At 61.6% G+C, this 20,772-nt stretch overlaps 4 protein-coding genes across 6 annotated transcripts in view; 2 read left to right on the plus strand and 2 right to left on the minus strand.

Annotated features, from left to right (window-relative positions):
- Positions 1-15,029, minus strand: part of RPL28 (ribosomal protein L28) — a 33,687-nt gene extending 18,658 nt beyond the window's left edge. The window contains exon 1 of the mRNA XM_060085365.1: positions 15,026-15,029. The gene's annotated coding sequence lies outside the window, so the exon portion shown is untranslated. The remainder of the gene's footprint in view (positions 1-15,025) is intronic.
- GARIN5B (golgi associated RAB2 interactor family member 5B) lies at positions 358-4,499 on the plus strand. Its single transcript, XM_060085063.1, is given in 9 exon segments — positions 358-507; positions 688-842; positions 919-1,177; positions 1,729-1,753; positions 1,940-2,004; positions 2,094-2,197; positions 2,317-2,344; positions 2,815-3,409; positions 3,412-4,499. Coding segments are annotated over 9 exon segments (2,469 nt in total).
- On the plus strand, positions 7,154-8,302 carry LOC132480858 (cytochrome c oxidase subunit 6B2). Of its 2 annotated transcripts, none has more exons than XM_060085370.1 (4): positions 7,154-7,271; positions 7,390-7,518; positions 7,933-8,036; positions 8,151-8,302. In XM_060085370.1, exons 2-4 carry the CDS (start codon positions 7,407-7,409, stop codon positions 8,199-8,201), a joined length of 267 nt encoding a protein of 88 aa, XP_059941353.1. In that variant the 5' UTR covers positions 7,154-7,271; positions 7,390-7,406; the 3' UTR covers positions 8,202-8,302. The 2 variants fall into 2 exon arrangements, with proteins under 2 accessions (XP_059941353.1, XP_059941354.1); XM_060085371.1 differs by having other exon boundaries at positions 8,157-8,302.
- KMT5C (lysine methyltransferase 5C) lies at positions 13,286-20,772 on the minus strand. Of its 2 annotated transcripts, none has more exons than XM_060085288.1 (9): positions 20,660-20,772; positions 18,796-18,930; positions 18,461-18,626; positions 17,986-18,095; positions 16,989-17,152; positions 16,810-16,829; positions 15,029-15,165; positions 14,761-14,921; positions 13,286-14,467 (listed from the first exon to the last, which is right to left on the minus strand). In XM_060085288.1, the coding sequence occupies exons 2-9, from the start codon at positions 18,903-18,905 to the stop codon at positions 13,968-13,970; spliced, it is 1,368 nt and encodes a 455-aa protein (XP_059941271.1). In that variant the 5' UTR covers positions 18,906-18,930; positions 20,660-20,772; the 3' UTR covers positions 13,286-13,967. The 2 variants fall into 2 exon arrangements, with proteins under 2 accessions (XP_059941271.1, XP_059941270.1); XM_060085287.1 differs by having other exon boundaries at positions 18,796-19,051; positions 20,660-20,771.

Raw genomic sequence — 20,772 nt, forward strand, 5'->3', positions numbered from 1 at the left:
GTTTGGGTCTGGAGTAGGGGCTTCTGATTCACCCACCCCAGCCCTCAAGACTCCAGGACAGGTTCCTGGAGGGGAAGGGAACTGAAGGCCCCTGGAGACTTCCCAGGAAGAGCTGCAGCTGTGTCCGATGAGGTCACAAAGCTCCTCCACCGAAGGCTCCTCCCCCAGGCCAGGACTGAGCACCCCTGCAGGGCCATGTCCAAGCCCTGGGGAAGCTCCACCCTCTGGAACTGCTGAAGCCCGAGGGGCTGGGGCCGGTGGGCTGGGGCCGGTGGGCTGGGGGGCTGGCTGGCCAAGCGCTGGGGTGCCGGCACCCTGCCTCCGTGCCCCGGGTGACCGACACTTTCTACAGCCATCATGAACCGGCTCTGGAACATCAGGCGTTTGGAGCCACTCCAGAGACCCCTGAAGTGGGTCCCCACCCTGGGCGAGCTGCAGAAGGCCCTCCAGAAGGGCGAGTACTTGCCCCTCCGCCTGCTGCCCATGTTCGAGAGTAACTTTGTCCAGGTCTCTGGCTCCCTGTGCCCCGGGGGCAGAGAGGGACACGGAAGGGAGACCCCCTGGGCTGGGGGATTTGGGCCCAGGAGGGCACAAGGCAGCTGGGGGGCTGGGGGGGAGCTCTGTGTGGAGGTGCCAGAGGAGCATAAGAGAAAGGAGTGGTCCCAGCCCCTCTCCCTGGATCCCCAGGTGACCAATCGAAGGGCCCCAGTGTTCATGCACCACAGAACCAACCGAGTGACCATGGGCGTGGCCGCCTCCCTGCCAGGCCTGGTGTTGCCAGACATCCTGCTGATGGCCCAGCCCCCCGAGGGCAGGGAGTGCTCCAGCCTCGTCCTCACCAGGTGCCTCCATCCCCCCATCCCCTGCCACCTGGCTCCCATCTCCTGCTCTAACGCTTCCATCTCCTGCCTCCGCTAGGATGATTCCGCTGGACCTGGCCCACCTCTACGTCCACGACCTGTCTGCCTGGCGCCTGAAGCTGCGTCTGGCCACGGGCCGCTACTATTACCTGGAGCTGGACGCCCCTGACAATGAGGTCAGCTTCCTGTTTGACCGCTGGATCCGCCTCATCAACCTGCTCCGGCAGCCCGCCACCTACTTGGCCCCCAGGACCCTACACACGCCCCCCATGGACCCGGGCCATGTGGCACCTCCTGCCTCCACCTGGCGCCTCCAGGTGGGCCCTGACCCCACAGACCCCTGGGGGCAGCTATAGTTCTAGATTCGAGAGGGTGCCAAGACCAAAAGCCAGAAGTACAGGAGCCCCAGGAATGGAGCTGGGGGCCAGGACCCCTGGCTCTGAAGGAGGACAAGGCCTGCACTCCAGAGTCTGAGGGAGGAGGAACCAGGGGCTGGATACCTGGGTCTGAGCAGGGTGGGGCTGGGGGCCTGAGAGAGGAGGGGCTGGGGGCCTGGAACCCTGGGTCTGAGGGGGGAGGGGCTGGGGGACTGGACCCCTGGACCCCTGGGTCTGAGAGAGGAGGGGCTGGGGGCCTGGAACCCTGGGTCTGAGAGAGGAGGGGCTGGGGCCTGGAGTCCTGGGTCTGAGAGAGGAGGGGCTGGGGCCCTGGAACCCTGGGTCTGAGCGGGGGAGGGGCTGGGGGCCTGGACCCCTGGGTCTGAGGCGGGGAGGGGCTGGGGGCCTGGAGTCCTGGGCTGGGTAGGTAATGGAGATGTGGAAACCAGGAAGATCTCACCCTTCCTCACTGCCTCTCTTCCTGTCCACAGGACCCATCTCACCACAGACGTTCAGGTGAGCTGGCTTGGGTGTCCATCAGGCCCTTCCCTGAGTCTCAGCTTCTCCTCCACCGGACAGAGCCTCAGCATCATCCCCCTCTCTCCCCTGGCCGAGCCCCCCAGGAGTCCCCTCTGGGCCTCCCCCCGCACTGTGTCATCCCCACTGGGGTCCTTGACCTGAAGTGTCTCCCTTTCTTTCCAGTCATGATTGTCAAGCCCACCTTTCCTTACAAGATTCTGACAACTCAGAGACAGAGGAAGGCCAAGGTGAGCGGCCCCGGTGGGCCTGGCGGGGAAGAAGCTGACGGGGCTGCACCTCCTGACTGCCCTGCCTCCCTCCCTCCTCCCGCTACTAGACCCTCAAGCGCAAATTCAAGTCTCAGGCCATGGGTGACTCCGTGCCTCTAGTCTGGTCACAGCTGGAGCAAGCTGACACAAGAAAGAAATTTACAGAAAAGAAGTAGCCTTGGGCCCTTGCTGCCATGCAGGGCAGGGGGGAAGGGTGGGGATCCTAGTGCTGAAGCCACCAAAGTCACAGCAAATTGCCCTTACAGGTCCCAACCGGACCTCTCCCCTCAGAGACCTCAAACCGAAATCCAAGTTTCCGGTGAGCATACCCCCCTCCCTCTGCCTCCATGAATGGACCCCGAAATTCTGACCCTTCTGCTGAGAGCTCAGACTGCTTTCTCCCGCCCCACCCCACCAGAGAAGCCCAGCATCACCATTCGGACCATCTTCAGCATCATTTCCAATACACCTGACCTCATGGCATCCTCTTCCAAGGCAGCTATATACTGAGGGCCGGGGCCAACTCTAGAATCAGAGGGATGAGGGCAACTCACGTTCTGAGGGAGGAGGGGCCGGGGACCTGGACCCCTGGGTCTGAGGGAGGAGGGGCCGGGGGCCTGGACCCCTGGGTCTGAGGGGGTAGTGGCTGGGGGCCTGGACCCCTGGGTCTGAGGGGGGAGGGGCTGGGGGTCTGGACCCCTGGGTCTGAGGGAGGAGGGGGCTAGGGCCTGGGTCTGGGCATCTCCACTGGCCTCGACCATCCTTCCCCTCCCCTCCATCTACCTACAGGGTTGCTCTGATTCTGAGGGGGCCACATGCCTGGCAGGTTTACTTGAGACCCCTTCACTCTGTATCTCGGAGGACAGCCCTGAAATGCCCTTGCTGGGCTCCTGTGATCACTTGGATATGTACCCGTGGCAACAGGACATGGATGAAGTGATGGACCCGGAGGCCAGCACCTTGTCCACGTCCTCCCTCTGCCCAGCCGCCTACCCTCCTGACTTCCGCAGGTGCAACGAACAGGCCAGGCCTCTGGACTCCGTGCAGAGACTGTGGCCACCGCCCTCCCAGAAGCCCCCAGCCATCCCTGCTGCCTCTCGTAAGGCTCCATTCATCCTTGACCAGTCCCAGAAGTTCTTGCCTGTACCTGCTCCATCCCGCAAAGCGCCAGCTCTTCCTGATGCTCTCCAGGAGGCCCCAGCCACACCTGGCCCATCTCAGAAGACCCCACATGTACTGGCTATTCCCCACAAGACCCCAGCCGTGCCTGCCAAATCTCGGAAGGTCCCACATGTACCGGCTGTTCCCCACAAGGCCCCAGCCGTGCCTGCCAAATCTCGGAAGGCCCCACATACACTTGCTGTTCCCCCGAAGGCTGTGTCCCCCCTGCTCCAAACAGGAAATCTGTGTTCCTACCTACCCTGTCCCAGAAGGCTCTGACCTTACCTACCCAATACCAAATGACATTGGACCCTGCCCCCACTGGCATGTTGCCTGCGGGAAGTCACGGAGGAGATGTGCTAGAGAAAAGCAAGCCTGAAGGGAAGCCAGAGCCCGTGGTGTTGATGGGCACCCAGGAGACAAACACAGTAGAGGTGAGGACTCAGAAAACATCCCTGGAGCTGCCTTTCACCACCACCGAGAAGTCGGAGGAAGTCCTGGTCAGCAGAGCCCAGGATATCACCGCGGATGGCTTGAAGGGCAAGGGCAAGTTGGAGGACAAAGTCCGCAGGATGAAGGAGGAGATCTCTCTGGACATGCTGGGCTTCAAATCCAAGGAGGTGGGGCAGCAGAAGTGGGTCAAGGCCCAGGAGCTGGCCATCGAGGAAGCCTCACAGGGGCAGACCAGGCCCTTCTCAGTGGAAGGGCTCACCCTTGCCAAGCCGATCATTGCCAGTTCCAAGGATCCCTCCTTGAGATGATCTCTGGTCCATCTGCCCTCCTGGCTCTCAACCCAGCAGGGGTCTGCCATGCCAACTATGGACACGGTACCCCTCAGCACCACCAAGGTGCCCTTGCTGGAGGAGACGCCGGTGGTGGTCAGGGAGCAGCCACAGTTCGCGGCCTGGGCGAAGGGGAACACGCATCCATGGGTGGAGGTGGAGGAGGTGCCCCGGGACCCAAAGCGGCCTTCCAAAGCGCCCCCCTGCCCCAAGCGTGCCACCAAGATGAATGTTGCCTCCCTGACTCCCATCCCTCTGCCCTCAGCGACGTGAGAGTACGTAACCGAGTCTCCTGCCTCGCTGACCCCTGTCTCAAAGATGGAGGCCAGGGTCTCCCAACAGCCCAGGAGAGTATCTCAAGAGCCCAAGAGGGTGCCGGACCAGTGCCCCATGGCCACAGTGGGGTCGTCGTTGGAGATTCTCTTGCCCACTCTCTTGGAAATTGAGAGTATGAAGGACATGGCCTCCAAGGTGGAGAAGATAAAGGAGGAAGTGGGCGTCTTTGCTCCTTCGCCCAGGTATTCGGGGTGACAGCTAACGTGTATTGTCAACTCTTATCCATGAGGTAGAGAGGATCGTTCCTTCTTTTTCCACTTTCCTTTGTGCTCTCAGTGTATAGTGAGTGTCAGCTACGTGCCAGGCATCATTCTATGCACTATGGACATGGCATTGAGCAATTTGGGGAGGGGGTGCTCCTGACATCTTTTGGGTAGAGTCCAGGGATGATGCTCAACATCCCACAATGTACGCGATGGTGCCCCACAGCAAAGTATGATCCTCCACAAAATATCAGTAGTGCTGAAGCTGGGAACTCTGACAATAAAATCCACAGTAATTATATTGTACATTATTACCTGACAGGGCTCCGGGCAAACAGCAGGGTAGGGAGGACTAGGAGTGGGGGTAGGCAGCTTCCAGTATTGGACTGGGTGGTCCAGGAGGGCCTCAGGGAGCTAGTGTCATCTGTGTAAAGATCTGAAGGAGGGGAGTGAGGAAGCCATGTGGACATCTGGGGAAATTCGTTCCCTTCAGAAGGAACAGCCACTGCAAAGTCCCTGAGGCAGGAATGTGCATGATGTGCTGGACCAAGAGGGAGCTCCAGGACAGCCTAGAGTAGGAATTGTGGTCACAGGAGTCACGAGGGTGGCACCATCATGTGGGGCCATCTTAAGTACTTTGGGTTTGACGCTGAGCAAACTGGAGGGTTTTGAGCAGAACGGCTGGAATTGCTGTATGTTAGAAAGGACTCTCTCTGGCTGAAGTGTGAAGGTAGAGGAGGAAGGGTGGACGCTGGGAGAAGAGTGGGGAGGCAGTTGCAATGACCCAGGCACAAGATGATGGTGGCTTGGACAAGAGGGGAAGGGATGGAGGTATTAAGAAGTGGTGGGGTTCCAGAGATACGTTGATGGTTGAGCCAATGGATCAGCTCATGGATTGGGCATGTTGACATGGCATTGAGGGTGACTTCAAGGTTTGGGATCTGAGCCACTGGGAAGATGCAGCAGTCAAGGAGGCTGTGAGTGGAGGAGATGTCAGGGACAAGATCAGGAATTCCATTTTGGACACCTTGATTCTGAGATGTCAGGTGAGGATGCGGGGTACGCAGCTGGACACATGAGTCTGGAATGATTTGGGGAATCATCAGCAAATGGATGGTTGCTGCAAGCTATGAGACTGGAGGTCACCAGCGAGTGACTGCAGGTGGAGACAGAGGCCAAGGTATTTAGGGAAAGGGGAACCATAGTCAGAGAGAGTGAACACGGAACAGCATCCTGAACACCAAGTGAAGAAAATGATGAGGAGCATCGTGAGAGCAGCTGTGTCAAATGCCGCGAGCAGGTGAAGGAAGACAGGACGAGAGGACCTCTGGATGTAACAGCAAGGAGGTGACCTGGTGGGGACGAAGACCTAAATGGGACAGGCTTAAGGGAGCACAGGAAGTGGATCACCGTGCTGCAACTCTTGAAAACATGTGGCTGAGCGAAAGGAGCTAGACACAAAAGGCCACATAGTGTATGATTTTCGTTTGCAAGAAACGTCCAGAAGAGGCAAATCCGAAGAGACAGGAAGCAGATTGGTGGCTGCCAGAAGCTGCAAGGGATGGGAGGAATGGGAAGTGACTGCTTAATGGATTTGGGGTTTCCTTTTGGGGTGATGAATATGTCCTGGGAGCTAGGTAGTGGTGGTGCTTGCACAACATTATGAATGTAATTCATGCCACTGAATTGTACACTTTAAAATTGTTACAATGGTAAATTTCATGGGATGTGTATTTTCCCACTGCTTGTATACATACATATGTATGTAAAGAGGGGAATCGGAGAGGAGAAGTAGACAAGCTCTTTCCAAGTGATCTGCTGGAAGGGAAGGAGGGACCTGAAGAGGAAGCTGGTATAGGATGTGGGACAAAAGAGGGCTTCTTAAGAGGAAAGAGATATTAGTGCGTTTGGATGTTGGGGCAAAGGATTCAGAGTCAGACTTGATACTAAGGAGGCAGAAGGGAGAGGAACCTAGGAGGGACACTGGTGGAAACGCGGATTCCAGCTCAGGCTTGCCGGGCCCTGGAGCAGGACCGCGCCCCCCGCCCCCCATCAGCATGTATTTATCGAGCAGTTACTACTCTCTCCCTGCCGATCCCCCAAAGCCCTCTCTGGCTTTCTCTCTGCAGCATGCACCGTTCCCAGCGGCCTCAATAGCGGGAAGCGGGGGACTCAACCTCAGTCGCCGAAGTGTCCAGAGGAGCCCAGCGGGGCCAGGTAGCCCCTGAGCCCTGCAGATCAGCCTTATACCTGGCGCTGGCGTCCAGGAGCCCAGACCCCACCCTGTCTCTTTTCTCGTCCTCACAGGCCCCTAGGTGTTGTGCACCTCTACTGTAAGAATCAGGGTGCTGAAAAGGCCGGGCGGGGATGCTCCTTCTCCGGTAGAGACCAGAGCTATCTATACCGGGGGGCGGGTCGAGGGAGAACCTGAGTGGTGGCCCAGCTTCGCAGACATTAAAAGCCTGAGCCTGAGACTCGTCAAGAGCAGCGCCCGGGTGCCTGTGTGTGAGCTCCGTCCCCAAGAGGGGGTGTCGGGCCGGGAGGTGGGAGTCGCGGCGGGGAAGGCGGGTCCACACCGACCCCGCCCCGCGTCCCAACGCAACGGCGCAACGGCGTCCATTGGCTGGGGCTCCGGGGGTCCCAGCCAATCCGGCCGGGAGGGTCGTGTTTTTCCTGGGCTGGGACCCTCGAGACTCAGAAGCCAGGGGTTCCCCGGACGGAGCCACAAGCACAACTGAGCCAGTGACCCGCTGACATCAGCCTGGTGAGGGCAGGACGGGTGGGAACGGGGGCTGGGTTTCGTGGTGGGGGTCAGGAGCTGAGTGCGGGTCGGAGCGAGGGGCGCCCCCTAGGCCCCACGGAACCCCATCCCTCCCCGCAAGGGCCGCCGCCTTCGTGGATGTTGGGTATTGATTGCCCAAAGCCCTGCAAGGGGAGATGGCCAACGCCACCCTTCGACCCGCGCTTCCCCAAGCAGAACCAGACCCGTAACTGCTACCAGAACTTGCTGGGTAAAACCTCGCGGGCCAAGTTAGGGGGAGCGGGTGAGAGAAGGTGGGAGGCAGGAAGGGGCGCGCCCCACCTGAGGACGAGGAGAGGGTCCCGGACTCGCCGCGGGGGCGGAGACCTTTGGGGTGGGAGGTGGAGCAGACCACGGTCGGAAGGGGCGGGGCCTACCTGGGAGGGGAGGGGGCTTGTATGAAAGGGGCGGGACCTATCAGTGGAAGGTTGGGGCCTATTCTGGAGGCGTGCGATCAAGTCATGGAAGGGAGGGGTGACAGGATAGGAGAGGCCTTGCGGGGAGGAGGCGTGTCTGCGGCTGGGCCTTTCTGGAGGGCGAGGCCTTGGCGTAGAGGGGGCGGGGCGTGCTTGCGACCACGCCCACCTGCCCGCTCCGCCCCCGCCCTCCCAACACACACACTCAGCAGACTACCAGCCCTGCGTCAAGAGGATGAACCGCCGCGGGAAAAGCACACAGCCCTACGAGTATTACTTCCGCGTGTTCCACGCGCTATGCCCCATGAGCTGGGTGAGCGGACAGAGGGGCAGCGCACAGACGGGCCGGGAGAGGGAGGATGGGCCGGCTGAGTCGAGCAAGCGCCCGCTCCCCACCTTCCTCCCTCCTACCCGCCCCCCACCCCAGGTGCAGCGCTGGACCGAGATCAAGGACGGGACTTTCGCTGGCAAAATCTAACGGCCTGAGGGCGGCTTCTCCTAGGGATCAGTATCAGTGTCATCACCCCCGATTCTCTCGTCTGGAGAATGGGCCCCACCACCCCGAACCCCGCCCCATCTTTAAACCACAAATAAAGCTATGTTATTGCTGATATTTCTTCTTAATGTCTGGTCGGTGAGGTGCGGGGGCGTCGGGAGGTCCTCCCTGTCTGTGCCCTGCAGCCAGCACTACTGGTTCTAATCGTGGGAGGGGTGAGGGAGGACTGGGCTCCATCAGGGCTGGTATGGAGGGAGGACAGTCAGGGTAGGAGCAAGTTGAGCCCCCCTCTCCCACCCCCTTCCCACTTTCCCCCCTCTCCCACCCCCTTCCCACTTTCCCCCCTCCAGCAGGCAGCAGTCTCTTCTCAGCAGGGTCCCCCTTGGCTCTTTGAGTCCCCACACTTGCCCACCAGGATGGTTCCAGGGTCCTCCTGCCTCTCAGTCCCCACACCTACCTGTCACCCAAGTCCTCCCTCCACCTCTTCCTTCAGGATCCTCTTCCCCTCCTGGACCACCTGCCCAGCTGGCTCCTGGACTTCCTGCCCCACCCCTTCCATCCCATCTCAAGCTCCAAGGAGTCTTTTACATACCACCCCGCGCTGACCCCATCACTCCCTCCCCTGCTCCCGACCCTTCCCGGCTCGCCACCACTCCCTCCCTCCCCTGTCCCCTCTGACTCCACGTCCCTCCCAGCACATCCCCAACCCCATCACGGTGCTCTGCACTGGTCCCCTAGGTCTTTGCAGCGCCCTGTCCACAGCCAGGAGCAGCCTTTTCTCCTCTGATCAAACACACGTCACTTCAGTCTCTCCTGCCAGCCCGTTCCTGACTGTGAGCTCCTCCAGGACGCTCAGAGCTCCAGGATAAATTCTTCTTCGCTCCCGCCCCACTCGGGCTCTGGGCCTGCCCTCAGCCAAGCTCAGGGACCACAATGCTGAGATTCATCCTGATTCCAGATGCCCCTCAAAATGTCACCTCTCCAGCCACCTCCCTCCCCCCCCACCCCCACCCCGCCCCGAGCCAGGCTGAGGAGTGACCTTGACAGAGCTCGGAGCCTGGGGCTTCTAGCCTGCCCTAGATGGGCATGAGTCCTGGGCATGGGGGTGGCGGTGGATTTGACTTTCTGCCTGAAGCTGTCAGCCTCCTGGGGCAGCCTGGACCCCCAGACTCTGCCTGAAGTGATCTCATGAGGTCTCCATTCAACCCCAAGGTTCAAAGGTGGCTATTACTAACCATATGACAACTTACTGGGCGGCCCTGGACAAACCTCCTGACCTGTGTTATCTCAGTTTCCCCAGCTGTCAACTGAGATGGTGCAAAATCCCATTATCAGGAGGGGTGGAATGATGGGAGGGGCTGGGTGAGCTCAGGGGAAAACTGGCTCCATCCACTCCCCTCACCCCCTCTATGCTGCCCTCATCCCCCTACCCAGGGCACACCCCAGATGTGCCATCTCCCAGGATGGCTCCACCCGAAACCTTGGCCCCGGGCCCCCTCTCTCAGACCACAACCTGAGAGGCAGAGGGGCAAATGAGGGCATGGGGTGTGGACTCAGACAGACAGGATGGAAGCTACAGGAGGGGGTGAGTCGTTCATGTGACCTCCCCCGACCTGCAGACCTCTGGCCTGCACAGAGGTGGCGCTGCTGCAGGGAAGAAGGAAAGCCGTGATGCCACGCAGGCCAGGCAGCTCTGAGTCACCGAATGAATGGGGCTGTTGGCTGTCTGAGCACTTGGTGAGGTCATCCAGGTGGCATCCAAGCACAGGGCCTGACACCTGTGCAGCCACAGCCAGCCTCCTGACCTCACCAGAGCGCTAGTGCTGGCAGTGCGTTCGCGCCCTGTGGGCCAGCAGCCCCTCCCAGTTCCCCCTTCTTTCCCTCTGGGGCCAGGATCCCTGCCACGGCCCCTTGACTGCTCCTGGGACATTCTTAGACTCCTGGCTTCCCTTCTGGCCACCACTGCCCTATGGATGCCTGAACCCAGGGCAGGGCCAGACCCACTTTACCTCCAGCTGGCTGGGCCAACACTCTCAGGCCCCAAACTCTGGCTCTGAACACCTCTTCCTAGGCTCCTGGGCCATCTTCGCCCGCCCACACCCTGAAACCCCCAATGTCAAGCTCACTGTCCCGAAACAGCCTCCCGGGACAAAGGAAACTGACTTCCCCATCCCTCCTCACAACCTGCATCCCTGCTCTCCTCCTCCTCTCCCTGCTGCCCCCTCCCAGCCCCGGCCCATCAACCGCACACTTACCCTCCCTCTGCAGCTCTGTCCTCCCAGTCTACTGAAGGGGTCAGGTGCTTCCCGGTCAAAATCACAAAACCACTCGGTGCCCTTCACCCTTTGCTCCATGAACCCTCCAGGCACTGCTCTGGCCCTCGTCTCCACCCCCACCCCCCATCCCATGGAAGCCACTGCTGAAACAAGCCCTGGGTCTCCAGTGAGCACGGCCCCAGCCTCCCCTCTGGTGTCTGCCTCTTTCCCATCCCAAGGATCTCAGAGCCTGGCTGAGCTCTGAGAATGGGTTCGAGTCCTGACCCTGAAGCTTGCCAGCCTTGTGGCCCCAGACAAACTTCCCAAGCCCTCTGCGTTGTGGCCTTCTCACCTAAAATACAGTGATAACAATACCCAGACTTCACAGGGCTGTGGGGAGGGTGATGCTGTGTCACGAGCCAGGACAGTGTGCAGTGCAGCTGTCCTCAGGGTGTGTGGATTCTCTATGTAAATAATTTGAGGCACTTAGAGTCCTCACGTCGGCCCGATTCTGGCGCCCAATACCATGTTGGAGGTGGGGGTGACTGATCGTCAGCTGCCCTCCTGGATCAGCAACCCCAGGATGACCAACACCATCAACAGGCCCCTGGAGCTCCTCCAGCCATCTGGTCAGCCCCATGCACAGGGTAAAAGCATCAGAGAGCTCCCCCAAGGGGAGAAATGGGATCCAGGATTGGGATGTCCTGCCTGGCTCCCTGCTGTCTCAGTAACCCAAGGAGGGGGACTTAGAAAGCTCTGGGAAAGGCACTGCAGAGTGCAGGGCTTCCTGAGACTCTGGCCTAATTATTTCCTGTTTCTTTCGACTCCCTCCTCCTCCTCCCCAAGCCAGATTCCCCGTTTCCTTGCTCTGGTCCCCATGTGTATGACGGGGTTCTCAGCTTGAGCCTTGACCCTTCAACCCTCCCCCTGAGCTTCCCAAGCCCCAGCTCCACCCAAACACGCAGGGCCCGCCAGCTCACTGGACCCAACATACACTCCTCTCGCTTCCCTATCGTGGTTGGGGCTCCATCTCTACCTGGTGGTTGAGGCAGAAACCTGGCAGCAAGGCGGGCTCTGTCCAAGTACCAGCTGTGCGGCCTCAGGCAGATGTGCCTGCCCTCCCGACTGCCTGCAAAGACAGGGGGGTGATCTTGGTAGCACTGCTGTGAAGGTTGATGCCAGGATGCACAAGACCTGCGATCAGTGTCAGCTGTAGTTATTGTCCTGGAGGTCTTCCTTCCCCGTCATCCTGTCACTCTAGCCCAGTGGTTCCCACTGGGGGCTGGCTTTGACCCCTAGGGGTACATTTGGCAATGATCACAGATATTTCTGTCACCACTGAGGGGATGCTACTGGCAACTCGTGGATGGAGGTCTGAGAGGCCACTCCTCGTCCTATGACACAGGATTAGCAGCTCAAGACAGCAGCAGTGTTGAGGGTGAGAGACCCCGATCACTAGTTTCTAATCTTCGTGTTTTGGGTTCCAGACACTTTTGAGAGTTGAATAAAGGCTCTAAACCCCCTGCGCCAAGAACACGCTTGTGAATATGCAGTTAGTACATTTGAAACTGGATTCCAGGAGGTTCTCAGAACCTCCAATGTCCACCCAGGCTAAGACTCCTTACTCTGCTGTCCTATTTACCTAGAAGCCAGGAATTTCTGCTTGTCTAGAGGGACAGGCTCTTTAGCGACTGTGTCAACCGTCCCTCTTCATTCTCTTCGTTACCACTTGCTGACTGGGAGGCCCTCTCCCTCATTTTTAACCTGAGGGAGAAGACTAAGAGGTTCAGTAGGATTTGCATGGAAAAAAGACACATTTTCTCATTCTGGAAGGATGAAGCAGGCTATACATAAATAATATGAATTTTAAAGTAAAAAAAAAAAAGTTACCTGCTTTGAACTGTCCCCATCCCCATCCCCAGGTCCACTGTGGAAGTGCCCCTTCCTGGGCCATCTCCGTGGCCCACCCACGTCTTCCTGCAGCCTCTCCATGCGTGTTCACCCCCTCTTCTCAGCACCCCCGTGTCCCCCATGCATATGGCCTGGCCTTGTCGGCCTCCGGGGTAAACTTTTCCAAGGCCGGCCGACATGGAGGAGGTAAACTGGGGCCTGCAGCCCACACACGACCCTCAGACGTTCCTGGCTTGTCCTCATGAAATGGCTGTGAGGCCTCAATGAACAAGAAAAACATATCCACAAGGCGCTTTGCAGTGGGTGCCTGGTACCAGGAAGCACTCACTAATTGTAAGCTGTTAGTATTTCCTTCTGTAGAATGGGGGTTGAGGTGAGAATTAAGAGACGATGGGGGGAGTTCCCTGGTGGCCTAGTAGTTAGGATTCTGGGCTTTCAGTGCTGTGGCCCGGGTTGAATCCCTGGTTGGAGAACTGAGAACTGAACTGGATCAGAAGAAACAAGAAGACTCACTGTCCTGGCCTCACAGAGCCAGGCCAACCGAGATGACACATGTGAGGTCTGGGAGGGGCTCTGACTTCAGACAAGGGTGATCTGGCCCCAGGTGACCCGGGACAAGACACTCTAATTGCTGGACCTCACTAACCTCATCTGAAAAATGGGGAGACTCCCCACCTGGGTGAGAAGATGGGACTGAAAGCATTCTTTATGAGCATAGTTTGCGCCTCTGTACTCAGCCATCCTCAGAGCCCACTGCCCTTCCACCCTTCCAAAGCTTTCAGGGCCCAAAGTCTGGGCTGCTTCCTCCCGGTCTGGTGTCCCCAGCAAGGCGGAGGGTCTCACTCTCCCAACAGACATCACTTCAAAATGTAAATCAAGATGAAATGCTTCCCAAGGCACTGCTTATGACAAGGTTTTAATAAAATAAAATAGAAAGTTCAAGTGCTTCCAATCCCCCAACATACCCCATTCTGGCGTGGGGGAGGGGAGGGAGCCCCCACAGCCCAGTAGCACCAGGGATAGCACCATGAGAAAGATGAGGTCGCACCGGCCTCCCTGAGACCCACGGGGGTGGTGGGGACGTGCCCCTGGCCGCCCCCTCGTCGCCCCCCACCTCAGACACAGAGCCGAGAGCACACTGACGCCCCTCTGTAGGGCAGTGTCTAGGGAGCGCCAGCCCATGTCAGGTCCACCTCCTCCTGAGGCCTGGGCTTCTTTGGAGAAGCCACGGGGCGGCCCCCACCCCTTATGGCTTTGCTCCCTGGGCAGGAGAAGGCGGGTGGGAAGGGAACAGCTCCTTCAGCCCTGAGGCTGGGGCTGGGGTGGGAGGGCGGCAATGGCCAGGGCTCCCTGCTAGGATGGGGGCGGCTCAGGGGTCAGCAGTCACGAAGGGTCAGGGGTCAGATCCCGAGGGGTGTCCAAACCAACTAGCCCCGGGGGTCAGAGCTGTGCTGGGGTTGAAAGTCAACGCCCTCCCAGAGGTCCAAGAGCTCCTTCTGGAGGTCGGTTACTGAGAACTCAGGGCGGAGGGGACCGGGAGGGACGCCCTCCTCTCCCAGCCTGGGCCTCCCTGTCCAGCCCGTCACGGCCCATCACCGTTGACATCCAGGTCAATGGAGCCATGGCTGACCACCAGCCGCAGGCGCTTGGGTGGGGAGAAGGGGGAAAAGGCAAGGGCCTGCTTGGGGATGGGGATGGGGCCTGGGGTCCCGGTGGGGACGGGGGTGGCAGTGGCAGGCGGGGCCGGGGCCACACGGCTCAGATCCACACGTACCACGTAAGGCAGCCCGTAGCGCCGGGCCCAGTGCCAGTCCTGCTGGGGGGCCCAGCGGGCACGGGCGGCCGGCCCCAGGGCCACCAGGGCCTCTGCCCGCAGGCAGCAGTGGGGGCCACAGCCTCCCCATCGGTGCAGGGAGACGCGGGCAGCATGGAGAACGGGGGGCGCCGGGGCCTGCCGGGGCTGGGGGCGTCGGCGCCTCCGGGGACGCACCCGGAGCTGGGGCTGAGGCAGCCACTGGAGCCAGAGGGGCGAGGCATTGGGGCGGGCGCCGCAGGGCGGGGGGCGCAGGGGCTGGCAGGCAGCTGTGGAGGCCCAAGGGAGGGGGAGTGGGGAGAGAAAAGGGCAGCTGTGTGAGCAGAGCCTCTTCAGAGGGGACCAGCTCCTGCTCAGGCCAGCCGCCCCCCCCCCACCCCGCCCAGTGCTCTTCAGAGGGGGACAGATGAAGAGAGAGATGCTCAGGAGTGAGGCCCTGTCTGGGGGACCCAGTGGGGGTACCAGGAGGGACAAGACGAGAGGAGGGCAGAGAAGGGGCTGGGGATGGGGGAGCAGCTGATGAAGACAGGCCAACGGGACAGGGTCCCCGCCCCACGCTCACCGCAGAACGGGTCCCGGCGCAGCGGGGCTGGGTGGGCACAGGCCCGGGGGCCATCCAGGCCCTGCTGCAGCCGCCGCTTCGTCTCCCGGAGCTCATACTTGTCCACGGGCCGGGGCGGCAGGGGCTCCTTGGGCTGCAGTCGGAAAGCTCCTTCGCCTCTCCTGAGGATGGGAGGAAAATGAGGAGGGAGGGAGGGGTGGGCCCTGAGGCTGCACTTCTGGTTCCCAGGATCCCAGGGACCGTGTCCCTTCCTGCAGGCCATCCCCACCTCTCGCAGGTGTAGCATTCACAGTGCTCATTCTTTTCACCGAAGAAGCCTTCGCCGTAGAAGCAGGTCACCTCGTCCCCTGGCTCGATGTCCCGGAGCACCTTCACGCAGGCTGCGTTCCCATCTGCAGGTACGAACTAGGGGCCAGGAGGCTCAGCGCCCTGTCTTGGGGGTGGCCTGGCTCCACCCCGCCTGGCCTGGCACCCTGGCCTCAAGGGTCCCCCCGGGATGGGCAGCGGCCGAGAGCCCGGGGAAGAGCCCTGCCCAGGGCCTGTCCTCAGCATGCACTCCCTGACCCTCCCCCGTTTTGCTGGCTCCCACCCTCCCTGTAGGACGTGACCTAACCAGCCCCTGGCAGCGCGCACAAGAACCACTCCCTCCAGCACTCCTTCTCGGGCTCCTCTGACACACCCTGCCAGCCTGCACCTCAGTGGCCGAGATGTGCGCCTCTGCCTGGCTCTGCAGCCTGCCCTTCCCGAGGCCTGTGTCCACCCCGCAGCCCCAGTCCAGGATCGCCACCCCTCTCACCTGCCTGCTCCTGACTCCAAGTTCCCCATTTGGGAGAGGCAGCACGCCCACCCATCTGTCCATCCTAGCCTGACACACACCTGGGCGTGCCCCTGGCTGCCCGCCCTCCCGCCTGACGCCAGGACAACTGGCCGGCACCTCCCAAGCGGGCAGTGTCGGGCGTCCTCTTTCCCTCCCTCCCTGAGACCCCGGCTGCCCCTCATCACCTCCTGCGCAGCTCTGCCCCAGGCTACCTGCCAGCCTCAGCCCATGCACTGCCTCCAGCCCCGCCCCCGAAGCTCCCAGAGCAGCAGCACCAGGGCCTCTGAGAACCAAGCCCCCTTCACTCACCCCTCTGAGATGGCGCCTCCCCTCTTAACTGCCCTAAAGCGGCCCCGTTTGCCCTCAACACCTAGGAAAATCCCACTCCTCCTTCAACGCCTGGCTCCGGCGTCAGTTCCATGCAGCCTGCGGTTCCACACCACGTGGTGGCTGACCCCCGCCTCACCGAGCTTTGCTTGACTCTCCATCCTACCCAGCGTCTGTGCCCCGAAACCCACGGAACCGTGTGCAGTCACAGGACGCTGACACACACCCAGCCTTCACAACTGTCCCAGGAGGCAAGTTCTCCTCGTTTCCCATCCGAGAAGAGAAACCAGGACCGGGGCGGCAGGGCCAGGACTCAAACCCTCCTCACACCCCTGGGGTCCCAAGGGCGGCCAGGTGAGCCCCACACCTGGCAGGGTGCACACCCAAGGCCTTACAGGGGTCATCTCCCAGCAACTCCTCTCTCACGTGCTCCGTGCTCCACACGCAGCACAGGGTGGGGGTGGCCTCCCAGAACCTCCTGTCAGGAAGAGCCCTTGCCCTCCAGGGCAGGGCTTGCTCTGACCCCACCCCAGGAGGCCCCCCTCAGCCTCCTGCTGTCACAGCTGCCGTGGGAGTCTCCCTGGGTCGCCCGGGGCCCACGGCACAGGCAGGGGCACTGTGTGTCTCCCCATCACCACACTCCCCGCAAACTGGCCCAGCCCCCAGCCCAGGTTCAGAGAAGGGAGAATGCGGCCAGCAGGTGGCAGCCTGGGTTCCAGCGTGACTTTAACCAGAGCCCCTCCCTCCCTCCTCTGACAATCGCAGGCACAAGCGCCAGGGCTGACCAGCCAGGGGTGGGAAACTGCGTTGTCAGATGGGGAGACCCGGGACAGTTTCTGGCTATTCGCCGACCAGAAAGCCCCTCCCTCGTGCCCATTCCTGGGAAGGGGGGTCCCCAGTCTCACCTTGCAGTTGGGTTTGCAGTCTGGAGCCAGTTGGGGGGTCGCGGGGAGAGAAGAGAACTGGGTCAGCCGGGGCTCAACCCCTCCCTCGCTGGCTCCTCGCACCGCCCCCCCCCCGGCCCCGGCCCCGGCCCCGCCCCCACTCCCCCCTCCGGCCTCCCCAGCCCCCTCCCCGTGCCCACCGTGGTTGATGAAGGCGGCCGGGCCGAGCCACAGCTGAGCGCTGCGCTTGCGGGTGGAGTACATGATACTGAAGTCGTTCTCCCCGGCCCTCAGCAGCCCCTCGTCGGCCTCCCGCAGCTCTGCGATGCAGCCCACCAGCAGCTCCAACTTCTCGTTCTTTTTCCTGCCCAGAAGCCAGGTAGTGGGTCTGTGAGCACCTCCCTGACCACCAGTGCTGGGGACAGGGGCCCCTCATCCCAGGCCTCCGGCGGGAAGAATCGATGGGACGCACCAACTACCGCGTTCCAGCTCCCAAATCTCTCTTGAAATTCACCCACCGTTGCCTCTAGACCTGCGGCAGGCGCGGCACCCTCCACCTCCTGAAAGCCTGACCCGCATCCTCTCCCACTCTCGGTTCCTCCAGCCTCCAGTGCCCACTGCCTCGGCCTCTCGCAGTCCAGTCCTGCCCGGAAGTCCCCACAGGCGCCCCCGCACTCTTCACTAGACCCTTTGGCTCATCCTTCGGGCCTCAGCCTAGGCCTGGCTCCCAGGAACACTCAAAATTCCCGGGCAGGCTCAGGACTCACTGAGCAGCTGTGGTCAGCCCTGTGCGCTCACTCAGCTACCACCTGCCTTCCCGCTAGAATGTGAGCAGTGGGCAGGGTCGTCTTGTTCACCGTCTTGCCCCATACCCAGCAGCGATTGCTACGCAGCAGGGGCTCCAGTGGGGATGAAAAAAAAGACAGCACAGTCCTGGGCGCAAGATCAGTCCTTTCTTGGCAGCCCCAGAAAGCCTGGGTCTTGAGGGGATCGCATCTCCCAGCAGGGCCGTGGTGGGTCAGGAGGGTCTTGGGGGACCAGACCCGGCCTCCTTTCTCTCAACACAGACATCTTCGTGGCCCTGTCCCGAGTGTCCAGGCTCCTCCAGAAGGGAGGGGGTTTCCTCTCCCAGCAGCCCCAGGGAGGGATGCCTCCTGTCAGGCCTGGGGCCCTGGGAGGCATGTTCTGCCCTCTTACCAAGCACGGGTAGACACAATCTTGGCTCCATTTGTCTCCATGGAATAACGGGTACAGGGCAAGATGGTGAAGCCGCTTTCAGGCAGGAAGGCGCGGAGGTAGCGATAGATCTGGGGGAGGTGAGGGGTGGGCAGGGTGAGGAGGTGGGGCAGGGTCGTCCTCGGCCCCCTCCTGGGTTCTAGGCCTGCTCTGCCACTGACTCGCTGTGTGGTCTCAGGGAACTCACTGCCCCTCTCAGGGCCTCAGTTTCCTCATCTGTCAAATGAAGAAGTTAGACTCCATCTCAGAGGGCCCCCCAGCTCTCCTTTCCTAGGATTCTCTGAGCCTTGCCTCAGACGGTCCCAATGGCTAGGAAGTCAGGGAGTCCCGGGGAGCTGCGCTGAGGGTCTGCCCGACAGGGCGGAGGACCCAGGACAGGCAGAGGAGACGGGGAGAACACGAGGGCCGAGGGGAGGGAAGGGAAGGGCTCCCTCACGTGGGTCTTGAGGGCAGCCTCCTGCCGCGGGCCCCGGCTCTGGAAGTAGTGGGCCATCCAGCCTCCCAGCGTCAGGGCCCGGTACGCAGCCTCCAGGTCCCGCTGCCTCAGGAAGGCCTCCAGCGCTGAGCGCAGGTGCTGCTGTCGCCGCAGCGGGGGCACGGGGCTGGGGGAGAGGGCACGCCTGGGTCCCAGGGCCTTGGCCTATTCCCTCTGGGCCTTCCCAGGCCCCACCCCCACCCCCACTCGGAGCTGAGAGGAGGATGGGGCTGAGGGGTGGCAGTGGAAGGGAAGGGGTCCCGAGCCCTCGGTCGCCCTCCCCCAGGTCGCCTCACCTGACGTTCATCTTATGGGTGCGGAAGCCGAGGTAGGGGTCCAGGACGAGGCTGGTGGCGAGGTCGTCATTTTCACACAGTTCCCTGGCTGTCACTCTGTCGGGGCCCATGGTGCCCCAGGCACCATGCTGCCTCCTGCGGAGAGTGGAGAGCTCAGGGCAGGGGCAGGGGCGGCGCCCCGGACGTGAGCCTCACGTCCTGCTCTGTGTCACGTATGGGTTGTGTGAGACGTAGGCAAGCCCTTCAGTCTCCTCATCTATAAAGCAGGGAGAAAAGCAACACTGACTTCACAGGGCTCTCGGTGAAGATGAAATGCAACAAGTGCTTCTGACAATGGGGAGATCCCCAAAGAAATGCCAGCCACCGTCGTTAGTAGCTGCATCTCCTCCAACCACCTATGACAGCCCCGCCACGTGCACACACACTCGCAGACCCCGTGCGCACACGCAGATTCCCCAGGACCCCATACACACACACACACACACACACACGCAAACGTGCCAACTGGCCCTCGGAAGGCTGATTAACTGGCAGTCTGGGATCACCCTAAAGGCTTAGTCGTGCAGGAGGTGGAAGTCAGGGGGGACCCAGCAGCCCCACCTCTGGCCCTCACCAAGGAAAACGCCACGGCTTCCTGCCCAACCAGAACTGCTTGTTCCTCTGCCCACCCCCACTCTCTCCTGGCCTTGGCCTCCACCCCCATCCCCAGCAGCCCTTGGGAGTCCTCAGAAGGCTCTGGGTGAAACCCCAGGCAGCCCGAGTCAGGGGCGGGTGAGGGGAGGGAGAGCACAGGAAGGATCCCAGCACCTGCTCTCTCTCCAAGGATTCCGGGGGAGGGAGGGGCGCAGAGGACAAAGCGGGGGGAGGGGGGAGAGAAAAGGAACGGTGTGGAGAGGCCGAAGAGGCCCGTGAAAAAGAGGAGAAAGACGGGGATTCGCAAAACGAAACAAAACAAGCCTCCTGACCCCGACTGCAGAGGGCCTGGTGGGCACCGACACCGCGGGGCTTCAGGGAGAGCAGATGGGGGACAGCGAGGAAAGGGGAGCTGGAGAGACATCGGGAGCTAGAGCAGCTGGGAAAGGGGGTCGAGAAGGCACGCAGGCTGGGGATAAAGAGGGGGCGCTGCGGGAAGGCGCTGGGACAGAACGGAAGCTGCAGAGCGGCAAGTGGGTAATACGGACACCACAGGGAGGGAGCTGGGGCGGGAGAAGGGGCGGGGGTGCCTGCGGGGGACACCGAGGGCTGCGGGAAGGCTTGGGGATCCAGGGAGGACCCCAGGAAAGCTAGCAGGGAGACCAGGGGCCCAACGAGAGTAGAGAAGGGCCTGGAGGTCCAGGGAGGGTCCTGAGATGGTATAGGGGGGCCTAGGGGTTCCAGAACGGGGCTTGGAGAAGCAAACAGGGACAGGGGAAAGTCCTAGGGATCCAGGGAGGAGCGTAGAAGAGCCGCGAGAAGAGAGCCTGGGCTCCAGGGGAGGACCTGGGTAGGCAGTGAGAATCCAGGGGAAAGGCCTGAGGTCCAGAGGGAAATTGGGGGAAGCAGACAGGCGCCTGGGGAGGCAGGGAGAGTGCAGGAGAAGGGCCCGAGGTCCAGGGAGGGCAGTGTAGAGTCAAAGGGCGAGCTGAGGGTCCAGGGAAGGGCCTGGAGCGCGAGAGCGGGGCCTGGGTAAGGAAGCACAGGAAAGGGGCTGGGCGCCGAGAGCAGCCTGAGGCTCGCCGAAGGGCCAGGAGACGTGGGCGCCTGGACACGAGGAGGGGCCGGGCGGGGCGGGGGACAGTCGGGGATGGGGACGACCGGGAGCCAAGGCGGCGCGGGGTGGGGGCCGAGAGGGGGCTCAGAAGTCGGGCCCCGCGCCGCCCCTCACCCGCTTCTCCTCCTCCTCCTCCTCCTCAGGCGCCCGCGCTGCGGCTGCCACCACCTCCCACAGCCTTCTCCAGCTCTCCTCAGACGCGGTCGCCGCGCCTCCCGTCTGCCCAG

This window comes from Mesoplodon densirostris, chromosome 19 (assembly GCF_025265405.1).
Source record: "Mesoplodon densirostris isolate mMesDen1 chromosome 19, mMesDen1 primary haplotype, whole genome shotgun sequence".
Lineage (NCBI taxonomy): Eukaryota > Metazoa > Chordata > Mammalia > Artiodactyla > Ziphiidae > Mesoplodon > Mesoplodon densirostris.

Coding starts and splice junctions, on each gene's coding strand:
- KMT5C (XM_060085288.1), bottom strand. CDS start 18,905: ATGGGCCCCGACAGAGTGACAGCCAGGGAACTGTGTGAAAATGACGAC. Junction 16,830..16,988: donor GGCCGCCTTCATCAACCACG/GTGGGCACGGGG, acceptor AACTGGCTCCAG/ACTGCAAACCCAACTGCAAG. Junction 14,468..14,760: donor GCGCCGGGACCCGTTCTGCG/GTGAGCGTGGGG, acceptor GGGCCTCCACAG/CTGCCTGCCAGCCCCTGCGC.
- LOC132480858 (XM_060085370.1), top strand. CDS start 7,407: ATGTTGGGTATTGATTGCCCAAAGCCCTGCAAGGGGAGATGGCCAACG. Junction 7,519..7,932: donor CTGCTACCAGAACTTGCTGG/GTAAAACCTCGC, acceptor ACACACACTCAG/CAGACTACCAGCCCTGCGTC. Junction 8,037..8,150: donor CGCTATGCCCCATGAGCTGG/GTGAGCGGACAG, acceptor CCCCCACCCCAG/GTGCAGCGCTGGACCGAGAT.